The sequence below is a fragment of the Euprymna scolopes genome, chromosome 21 (genome assembly GCF_053919585.1).
Source record: "Euprymna scolopes isolate OS-2025 chromosome 21, ASM5391958v1, whole genome shotgun sequence".
NCBI classification, from domain to species: domain Eukaryota; kingdom Metazoa; phylum Mollusca; class Cephalopoda; order Sepiida; family Sepiolidae; genus Euprymna; species Euprymna scolopes.
In genome coordinates, this window is record NC_136502.1 from 48,434,584 (window position 1) to 48,446,690 (window position 12,107).

Consider the following 12,107-nt stretch of genomic DNA (forward strand, 5'->3'; position numbering starts at 1 on the left):
CCCTAGTACTGCATCTTAGGATGTCTTTGATCTTGCCTTTTTAATGCTCCATTGTTTTAATCAATTCTATGTTTTGTTGTTGTCTTATGCACACAACCACAAAGAAAAGAAAGAAAAAACAGCTACTATCCTTATCTTTGCTCTATTGTCATTTTCATGGCAGGTGCTTGACTATGCTTAATTCTATGGTCCCACCCCCTGCAAAACATTCACAACAAACACTCGTCTAGCTACAGCCATTGTCAACAATTTCCCTTGCTCTCTATTTGTGCCTAAAATTAAGCACATATTCCATGAACAAAGTTTTTCCTAGAACTGCTCTCCTATATACTGTGATGCTTCTTTCCAGCTAACTACAGCACTGTCGTTTTCAAGTCCAATGTAAAGTTCTCCGTGAGCTGTCTTCTGAAATAATCAAATTCTATCCAATTTCCACAACTACCGATCATTATGGTGTTGTCTTACCGACCATTTGACACTCCTCAGCTCTTATCCTCAAGTGCCCTACGGGCATTGATAAGCATTGACTCTTGTAAAAAAAAAAAAAAAAAAAAAAAATGAAATTCCCAAGTGAAAAAATTTTTTTTTTTGCATTAAAGAAAATATACAAATACTTTTATTCAAAAAACTTCTCATTTTAGCTGTTCTTTTCACAACATTTCTACGGATATAAAATGTGATCGTATTCAGGTTTTTAAGGGACCATTTTACAAATCGATTCTGATATCTTTTTTCTTTTATTTAAAGTAACAGTATTTTTATAGAAAAACTCTTGTCTCTAAACCAGATTCCAAACAGTTTCATTCTGCACATTTTTTTTTTGGTATGAACAACAACTCCAAAAAAACCTTTTAAACCACCGATTGCCACAACAAATCACATCCTCTAAACTCCTCAGCTTAACATTCACAAGCAAAATGAACTGGAATAAATACATTGAGGACATTGTTAAGGCTGCTGCAAAGAAGATGGGCTCCCCATACTGTGCTAGAAAATTACTCACATTTGAGAGTATTCTATACCTCTACAAATCACCATTTGCCCATGCATGCATCTTGCCTGATGCATCAACTACTAGTCTCTCAATCTTAGGCAGGGTTCAAAAAAAAAAGTCTCAAATCTAATAAGTCTCACACTATCGGCCAAGCTCCAACCTCTGTCCCATCATCACAATATTGCATCCCTGTGCCTGTTTTACAAGTACTTTAATAGAATGTGCTCTGATGAACTCCTAGCATTTGTGTCCTCGTTGACATACATACTCCTGACTAACCCACACGCAGCAAAATCCCAACCCTTCAATATTGAGGTTTTGAGATGCCAGAAAGCCTACTCTAATAGTTTCTTCCCACAGACTGCTAGACTTTGGAATTCCCTCTCTGTTTCCTGCTTCTCTGACTGCTCTAACCTGCAGAAGTTTAAATGCAATGTGAACAAACATTTCACTGCTCAAATCCCCACAATCTCCTGTTAGATATGATTCCAAATAGTAACCTCTCACATCCAAGTGGCAAGCAATATGCCTTGTTTGAGGTGACAAAATTATTTAAAAAAAAAAACAAACTATCCAACATGCCAGCATGTAAAACAGATTAAACCAAAGATTATTATGATGATGATGATGATGATGCTGCTGCTATTCTCCTAAATATTTCATCAGATAGACCCAAAAAATATTCCGGTAATTTTGGAGTCTATGGACCTGTTGCTTAGGTGGTAATATGTCGACACACTGGTCTAGAAAGAACATGGCCACCGAATTATGTATTAGGTTGACGCAAAAGTTCTTGCAGAATTTTTACTTTTGATTTCAAATGATGTATTTTCAAATAAGTTTTCGTTATAAGAAAAACAAATTCACACAATTTTATTATTTCAATTCAAGCTAGGCCGAAAGCTGCTAAAACAGCTCACAAAATCAATGAAGCGTTTGGCCCAGGAATTATTACTGAATGCACAGCACAATGGTGGTTTAAGAAATTTCCTGGCGGCGACAAGAATCTTGATGATTGTAGTGGTTGGCCATTGGATGCTGATAACGATCAATTAAAAGCCTTAGTCAAAGCCAATCCATGCACAGTAGTTTGAGAACTTGCTTCTGAATTAGATGTAACGTGTACAACGATTTCCAACCACTGGAGAGAGATTGGAAAGACAAAAAAAAATTGATAAATCGAATTGAACGACACTCAAAAGAAACGCTGTTATGAAGTATCATCTTCCCTTCGTTTACGCAACAAGAAGGGCCCGTTTCTCGACTGGGTTGTGACTTGCGATGAAAAATGGGTACTTTACGACAACCAGCAACACTCAGCTCAGTGGTTAAATGCCAACAAAGCTCCACGACACTTCCCGAAGTCAGAGTCGCACCAAAAGAAGGTCATGCTGACTATTTGGTGGTCTGCGACCAGTCTCATCCATTATAGTTTTATGAATGCAGGCGAAACCATTATGGCAGATAAGTATTGTCAACAAACGGATGAAATGCATCAGAAACTTCGACAACAACACCCAGCATTAGTCAACAGAAAAGACCCTATTCTCCACGACGATGCCTGACCACATGTTGCAGAAGTTGAATGAATTGGGCTATGAACTGCCTCATCCGCCATACTCTCCAAACCTCTCACCTACCAACTACCACTTTTTCAAGCATCTTGACAACTCGTGTGAGAAATGCTTTAAAATCCTAAGCGATATCAAAAACGCCCTCAATGACTTCATTGCTACCAGAACACAAGATTTATATATTACTGGCATAAATACATTTGTTTAGCATTGGCAAAAGTTAATTTATTCTGATGGTGCTTATTTTGCTAAATAAATTTTTGTTTAAGCCGAGATATGTTCATCTGAATTTAAACGTTAAAAACTACAAGAACTTTCTTTGTCAACCTGATAAAAGCTGAAACTGAAAGAAATCCTTGCTTCACACATAAATTATAAAGATTACTGTTTGTAAGGAAAATTTGTTTCATTTAAAAAAGAGAAAAAGTTTTTACGTATTGAATGACAAAATCCTTCTGTTGAACATTTTCATCTCCAACCATCAATCGACTATGAATAACAGTTCAATGTGCATAGTAAATTACAGATTTCCAAAAATTGGCGATTAACTGATGCTTGGGAATCATTTCAAAATTGTCATACAGCTTCCATAACAAGTTCGAATATTGTTATTTCTTCAGTTCACATGAAATCGTTGTCATAAAAATCATTTACAAGACTTGTTGGACGCATTCTAAGAACACAACAGTCATTTCATTTCTTTCTAAGCTGCTGCGATTGCTCCTTACCTGCTGTTTGTCTATGAAGAGTATTGTGATTTTTTTAAAACTTTTTCATCTCACACAAGGCATACTACCACTTGATTATAAGGCGATATTATTTAAGATCATATCTAACAAGGGATTGTGGGAAGTTGAGTAGCAAGATGTCTGTTCATATTAGATTTAAATTTTTGCTGTTAACAGTCAGGGAAGCAGGAAACAGGAAGGGAATTTCAAAGTCTAGCAGAAACTATTAAAGTAGAAGGCTTTCTTGCATCTAGGGATCTCAATAGTGAAAGGGGTGGGATTTTGCTGCTTGTGAGGTTGGTCAGGAATATGTACGCCAAGGGGGGGGGGGAAGTGCTGTGAGTTCATCAGAGCACATTCTGTCAAAGTACTTGTAAAATAGGCAGCATTGGGATGATGGGACTGAGGCTAGAGCTTGGCCAATAGTGCGGAACGTATTAGATTTGAGGCTCTTACTTTTGGAGCCCTGTCTAAAAGGGAGAGACTAGTGATAGGTGCATCAGCTCAGATGTGGCAACAATACTCCATACATGGACGAATGGTGGCTTTGTAGAGATATAGGACACTCTTGGATGGGAGTAATTTTTCTAGCACGTTGGAGCTCACCTTCTTTGCAGCAGCCTTAGCAATATCCTCAATGTATTTGTTCCAACTCATGTTGCCTGCAACTGTTAAGGAGTTTGAACGAGGATCTCTCAGACATATTATTGGTCAATTGGTGACTAATCCAAATTATCGATCCTCACGAAAGCAGAAACGTAACAACATGGTTACCAACTTACCTTTCCGGCAAGACTCTCATTCCAGCAGTTGCCAAAATATACAACAATGTTTCAGAGTGTTTTTCTTCTGGGATATGGTTAGCAGCGTATGTAAGCAAAGGATGGAGGTACTCGCTCGCTGCTGAAGGATTGTCACCAAACGTAGACAGACCTGAAGGCAGAAAAAAAAAAAAAAAAAGGTCTATTAACTGTCATTATTCTATCCTCATGTATACATTTTGGACACAAAGTAAACCTATATTATAGCAGAAAGTAAAAACAAAGAATTCGGTATAAGATACGCAAAAATAGTTGTCATATGAAGTTTTATAAAAATATTTTTTGAATGATTTAATCAAATGTAATGGAAATGAGGCGACACATTATAACAGATTGCATTATCTTTTCTGCGCTCATCTCCCCACCCTTCTGGCCTCACGGCACATCTTGCCGTCGTGGACAGGAAATAAGTACATTCTGGTTTGTTTACATCAGGAAAATGCCTGTTTTTAAAAGATTAATTATATATTTATTAGTGATGGGACGATTCCAATATTTTTTTCTGATTCTGATACAATTCCTGATTCTGATTCTTTATAAATCTCTAAATATTTAAGTATAGAGTTGTTATTTTTCCTGATTGCATCTTAAACACACACATTTTTTTCTCAGACATAAAAATACACTTGTGGCTGATGCTCTTTAGATTTTAGTTTTATTGGTAGTTTAAAAATCAATACATATTTATTCTTTTATCAATTAGTATCAATGGTGGAAGGTTTTGTTTTAAATAAAATCATATAAAAAGGACAATTAAAAGAATCGTTTTTGGCATCGGATAATAGGCACAATTTTTTCAGATTCTAATACCCCAAACAGTTTTGATTCTCCTGATTCTGATTAATCGTGTCAACACTTCTATATGTTAAAATAAAGGTTACAGTTACATAGGAACTTTATTACATTATCAAGTCAATAAGAATTACAGAAAGTGAAAAGGAAAAAAAAAACCTCTCAAGGCCATGGCATTTCGAAGCTAAATGCTTCTCCTCAGAAAAGAAGAGAAAAAGTTGACATCATACAAAGGTAAAAGTAAAAAGACCACACTGACTTTGAAAACATTCAGATTAGAAATGGAGAACAATTTTTAGATTAAAATTGGAAAAAAAATTTTATAACGGGAGGAAAGGGTGAGATGATGGCGATAAAACAAAGTAGGGGGGAAAAAAAAAAAAAAACACAAGAAAATGAAATAAGAAAATGTTTTTACAATTTATAAAAATTTCAAAATCTTAAATATTTTTTTTTCAAAATTCAACATATATATAACAAATAATAAAACATGTTAAAAACATTTTAAGAAGAATAGTGAAACATTCCCTCTGCTTCACTATTTTTATCAAGTAAGCTCTATGGCTTACTTGTAGTTTTATTAAATAGTTTGCAAGCAAAATCCAATTCCACATTTTGCTAATTCCTACCCTCTAAAAAGAAGGAAAGTATTTCTTTCGAAACTCCACGGATTAAGGACAATCCACTAAATTTGTGTTTCCTTTTTGAAAAATAAATATGTTTTTAACTCTTGCTAAAGTGTTTATCAACATGTTTTATTAATTATTTTTTCTTATCATAAGCTCTATTTCCGATTTGGTTTTATTGAGCTTTTACATCTGGTGATGATTACTTTATAAATATTAATTCTTTAATATTTGTAATATATTTTATGTTTGCTATTTTGGATTATCTTTGTAAACTTAATTGAAATTCTTATTTCATTTTATATATAGCTATAAAAGTGAAAGTGTGTGTGTGTGTATGTGTACATTTCCCTGTGCAATAACCCTGTCCATTTTCAGTCTACAGACTCGAAATTTGATATACAGTGTACTGAGATTTGGCAAAATCTTTGTAATCTGTCTTCGACCAGAAATTTGGCTGTTAAGGGGTCAAAGTTCAACGATTTGACCTTTGAGAACTCTACCAAACTCCTCCGCCAATTTTAGGTATAAACAATTGAAATTTTAGATATTTGTTCCTTGGACATGGATCTAACTTAATAACTTGATTTGAGCCTAAAACAATAAATGTTCAGGGGTCATAATAGGGGTCAAAGTTTAAAAAAAATTGACCAAATTACTCAGACAATTTCTGGCCTAACATTTGAAATTTTACATAAAGGGTATTCAGAGATAGGGCAAGTTTTTTTAATCGGTTTGGGTAGAAAATTTGAGCTACCAATATATAAATGCATGTATGTATGTTTGCATGTCTGCCTAAAACTTTTGACAGAGGCGACGGATTTTCACAAGATCAGTATTGTTTTGAAGCTGAACCCGTCAAACAACAAATACCGAAAAATTGGCTAAAAACATTCATTTCTTCACCCTCAACTGGGCAAAGCAAAATATGATGAAAGTAAAAATAAAATAGATAAACCCCATAATTTATTATACCATACCTGTTCACACTGAAACACTTATCACAATAGTCTGTGGATCTATATTAAAAAACCTTGTTAAACTTTGTGACATATTTCCATTCTATGGAGGTCAGATGTGAACGAATACCCCATAATTTTATTCTATCATATTTCTTCAAACTGAAACATAATTATCAAAGTATACTTACACAGATAGATATGAAAAGTCTTTATTAAAGTTTGTGCCTATTTCCATTCTATGGAGGCCATGCGCGAACGCAGACCCCACAATTTTATTATACCATCCCTATTTAAGTTAAAACATACTTATCAAAGTATTATTATGTACATCTATATAAAAAACACTTGTAAATGTTTTTATTTTTCATTTTTAAATTTTTTATTTCCATACTTTGTGGACAAGGCGTGAATGCAGACCCCACAATTTTAATGAACCACCATTCTGCCAGATCAAACATACCCATTCCTGTGTCTCCATACATCTATCATTATATGTAATCAGTTTTTTAAAATAGACAACCATATAGGAGCCTATTCGTGACCAGACACACACACATAGCTTTATATTATAGCTATATATATATATATATATATATATACATACATACATACATACATACACTCGTGAACAAAAAAAATGAGCCATGATTAAAATTGGAACAAAAAAAATGGGCCATGATTGAAATTGGAAAGAAAACAATTTTTAAAATTTTTATCGCTTGTTTGCTAATAATTAGCTGTTATTTAGTATTTTTCAGATTATTAGTATTAAAGATGAGTCCAAGAAAAGTAAGACGACATCTTGACGAAAAAATTAAAAACCGAATTGCAGGATTACGACAGGCAAATTTGACTTACAAGCAGATTTTCGACATTTTGAAAGAAGAAAAGGTGGCAACATCTCTTTCAGCTGTGAAGAGAATTGGGCAAAGGTTCGAAATTGAAGGCACAGTGAGCAGGAAAGTTGGTTCTGGTCGCCCCAGAGCATCCACAATGAAGGACGATCACAGGCTTAAAATGACCGTTTTGAAGGATCGCAAAAAAACTTATGTTGACCATAGCAAACAATTCAAAACAGCAAAAGGAAATTCTCTTTCTAGAGTGACAATATCCAGAAGGATGAAGGAAATGGGATTTTCATCAAAAAGATGTGCAAAAAAAACCTTTGTTAACTAAGAAGAACATTAGCGACAGAAAGAAATTTGCATCATGTTATGGTACAAAAGATGCAGATTGGTTTAGAAATGTTTTCTGGTCGGACGAATCAAGATTTTGCCTTGCCAGTGATGCCCCTGAACGTTGCATCCGAAGATCCGGAGAAAGATTTTCACCGAATTGCATAAAAACCACAGTAAAACATGGAAACGGAGGAATAATGGTATGGGGGACCTTTTCTGCTGCAGGAGTTGGGGAAATTATCAGATGTGATGCGTCAATTAATGCCAAAGAATACATTCAAATATTAGAAAGAGGTCTATTACCAAGCATCCAGAAGTTAGAAATGAACAATGACATTATTTTTCAACATGATAATGCCCCTGCACACACAGCAAAAGTCACAAAGAAGTGACTTACTGATAATTCAATTGATGTGATGTTTTGGCCTGGCCAAAGCCCAGATTTAAACCCAATGGAAAATATTTGGGCTATAATATCTCGTGCATTTGTTAGAAAAACTTTTTCCAACAAAGAAATATTATGGGAAGCAGTACAAAGAGAATGGAATAACATCTCTTCACAGTGCTCCAAGTTGGTTGAGAGCATGATAAAAAGAATTGATCTTTTAAAAAGATCTAAGGGCAATTCCATTCCATACTAAGTTTTTATTAAAGTAAATATCTTGCTCTTTATATTTTTTACTCATTTTCGTTTATTATTTAATTGCATTTTGTGTAATGCAGCTTTTTGTGCAATAAATTGTAAATTTCTTTCCTGGCCCATTTTTTTTTGTTCATGAGTGTACATACACACAGTGTGCGGCATAAGTAATGCCCTTTTTTAAGTAAAACAAAATTAGAACTTTATTTCTTTTAATCTTATTTTTTTAATATGAATGTATTTCAAAGGCAAATAAAAGTAAAAGATATAGAAAAGGTGTTACTTATGCCATACCTTGTGTGTGTGTGTGTATATATATATATATATATATGTGTATATATATATATATATATATATATATCTTATTTTGATGAAGTTTAAATCATGTTTAAAATTTTCTGTAAAAGACAATGAAAATCCTTCCAAATCTCTATGCATTCCTAAGATGCTGAATCATTATGTGGCCCCTCTGAGGTAGCTATCAGAACAGAAATCTCTTGAAACTTCAAATTCATATATTCAATTTTAAAGAAACTAAAATTATAGGTTCTATGGGCCAAAATTCTAGTACATATTAAATACTAGCAGGGAGACCCGACGTTGCCCGGGATTGAATGAGGATCAATGAATATTCTACACTTTCAATAGTTTTATTGTCATCGAAAGCAGTGAAATCGCCCATTTTTCAATGAAATCGATTAATTGCGTACTCTAGTCTGGGACTCACTGTGGTGCATCTGGAGGAAGCTTTACACGTCTCCATGCAGTGACTTAGTCCACAATACATTGTCATGTACATTGCACTGATTTTATAAAATTGGAGTTAAAGTTTAAAATGTCAAAGTTAAGTATTATAGTTCCACTGTGCTCAAAATAAAAAAAACTTATTTCAAATATACTCCTGTTTTATCAAATGACCTACTGGTGATTTTATATGCTAGACTCTTCTACTTGTGTGGTGATAAAAGTTTGGTCAAAATCAGATTCTTTGATCAGATTTTTTTTCCAATTATCGATACTTATTGAAGGCATTCCGATACAAAACCTATCTAAGAACCTTGCCAGACACAAAATACACTGGTGTAAAATCGGCCAACTGTTTCGCAGTCCATATGGAACGAACTCATGCACACAAAGTGCATTTTATACACAAGTAGAGATTAAATACACAGCTAAAGCAAAATAAATTCAGGATTAAAATAATTTCCAATGTTATTGAATGGTTTACTCATTTTTTATTTTTGGTTTTGCTTATGTTTGAATTCATGTTTTATACACATGACATAAATCTATGACATCACGTTAAAACTATAGTTAATTTGTTATAGTGATGTTTTAAAGCCTATTTAGGAGTTGAAGTAGGTAAGTAGGTCAGACTGAATATCTCGAGATTTTGGTTTTGATTTTAACTTTATTTGTTAGAAATTTATTATTTACTTTTAATGCCATATTTTCCATTTCTAAAAGAACTAAAAAAATAAAATAAATCTGATATTCCGAAATGAGACAAATTCCATAATGTATCATTCAAACACTACCGTGTCTGCATATATGGTTGAGTGGCAGTTTTAGTCATTTAGAACTGCTTTAAAGCTTCACTGCTCACTCATTTTTCGACCAAATTTCAAACAATTATTACAGTTTATAGATCACCTTCTCAGCTATATTGTGAAAAAAAAAAAATTTCAATTTTCGTTCAGTAAAATAAAAGTTATAATGAATTTAGTGGTGTTCAAAAACGTAAAAATTCGTAAGGAGGTGAGTGACGGGTTTTATAACTAGTTTCCATAGCAACCACGTCGCTTCAGTGACTAGTGTTGCTACTAATTCACTGCTGTCGCAAAAAGATGGAATGAAAGCAGATGAGAGCCGTATATTGTTTTACATATGTGTATGTTATGTTTATGGGGGTAAAAAACTAAGAATGAAATTAAACAAAGAACAAGTGAATCTACTGGAAGCCTGGAAAAATCATGAATAGAAAAATGTGAGCATGAAAAGTAATATTGTTAAGATTTAAACATGAAAAAGTAAAGGACTAGTTGTTAGAACTGGAAAAAAAAGGACAAGATATTCTAGTAAAAAAATATAAATTTATAACTTAAAATATTACAGCATTAAGAATTAATTATATAATCTTAAATTGTATTAAAAAAAATTCTGAATGCTGCAATATTTTAAGTTATAAATTTATTATATGTTTTTACTAGAATATCTTGTCCTTTTTTTTCCAGTTCTAATAACTAGTCCTTTTCTTTTCTATGTTTAAGCTTAACCATATTACTTTTCATGCTCGCATTTGTAATTTATTATGTTCTGCAAAAATTAGGCTGACACAAAAAAATCTATACATAAGACTAGCAGGGATATCTGGCGTTGTTTGGACCCATAAAATACTAAATAAAAGGCGTTAAATAGTGTGTGTAAGATCTAAATCTAACTTTACGGAGTTCTTTTCTCCCTCATCCCCACTATAATTAGAAAAGAGATGTCATTTCTGGAAGATTTTGAAAAAAAAAAAAAAAAAAAAAAAAAAAGAAGTTTTTCCATATTAATGCACAAATATTGGATATTTTGCTTTGAAAATTGCTACATAATTACATTACCCCCCCCCCCCGGCAAAAAAATAAATAAATAAATAAATAAAATATGTGCCCTCCCTAACAAAAATTTTTCCAGTTGACCCTCAGAGAATATATTTTTCTAAATTTTAGATATTATACATCTGGGGTAACGCAGGTCAAATTTGAAGTGGTTTGGTTTTTTGACTGGCTGGAAAGACAAACAAACATACACACAACACAACTATCATTTATATATTATATTTAAAACACATGCATAAGACAGTCGTGCAGTGTTTTCCAAAACTTAAGTTTCTTCAGACTATTTTAGGGGATGAAATGGGAAAGAGATGTAGTAAGAAAAAAAAACAAAAAAACAAAAAACAGAGTAATATGGCATCATGATCATAGTGAAAAAAAAAAAAAGGACATAACCGAGTTCCTTGTCAAATACCGAGCAACGTTAGGCTTTCTTGCTAGTCTATATATGTTTTTTTTTTTGGTTTTTCTTTTTACATAGGCATAACCACTTATCAAGGCCCAGAGGCCACTCGAGGATAAGGATTAAAGAGTATACAGTAGTCAGTGGGACAATATCGTAGTAATCGTTAGTAGTGAAAATTTGGTAAATTGGATTACTTAAGGGGGAACGGTTCGTCCAGAACTTGTTTACGTTGGACTTGAAGACGACCATATTGTAGTCAGCTGGAAAGCGGGCAAACGGAAGGCAGTTCCACAGATGTGCAGTTCTAAGAAAGAAACTTTGTTCATGGAATCTACATTTAGATTTAGGCACAGATAAAGAGTAGGGGAAATTATTGATAGTGGTTTCAGCTAGACAAGTGTTTCTCGTGAAAGTTTGGCGAGGTGGGACCATAGATTGGAGCTCAGACGAGCACTTGGCATGAAAATAACGATAAAGCAGAGACAGCCTCAGAACGTTTCTTCTGTGAGAAAGATTATATTCCATTATATTAGTGAAATGTGTTGGTTTAACTACTTTCAATCTAAACTTAAGGTATTTGAACCCCCCCCCCCAAAAAAAAACGACCCCTTCCTGACAAAAACTTAAATATTTGGAGGAATGCTCATCTACTCATACAGGGGTCATATTCATTCTTTTTTTTTTTTTTTTTTAATAAATAAATAAATAAATAAAGGGATCCCAAATGAACGCATAATCTTCCGCTTTTATTTATTTATTTTACACAATTTTACTATAGCTTCAACC

General features: G+C 33.4%; 1 protein-coding gene across 4 annotated transcripts in view; it reads right to left on the reverse strand.

The window, feature by feature from the left end:
• The window catches only part of LOC145242248 (ectonucleoside triphosphate diphosphohydrolase 7-like), a 118,384-nt gene that overhangs the window by 45,316 nt on the left and 60,961 nt on the right, over positions 1-12,107 (reverse strand). For all 4 annotated transcript variants that reach the window (XM_080105256.1, XM_080105258.1, XM_080105259.1 and 1 more), the window contains exon 3: positions 4,079-4,229. In XM_080105256.1, coding sequence (XP_079961382.1) covers positions 4,079-4,229 — 151 coding nt within the window. The remainder of the gene's footprint in view (positions 1-4,078; positions 4,230-12,107) is intronic.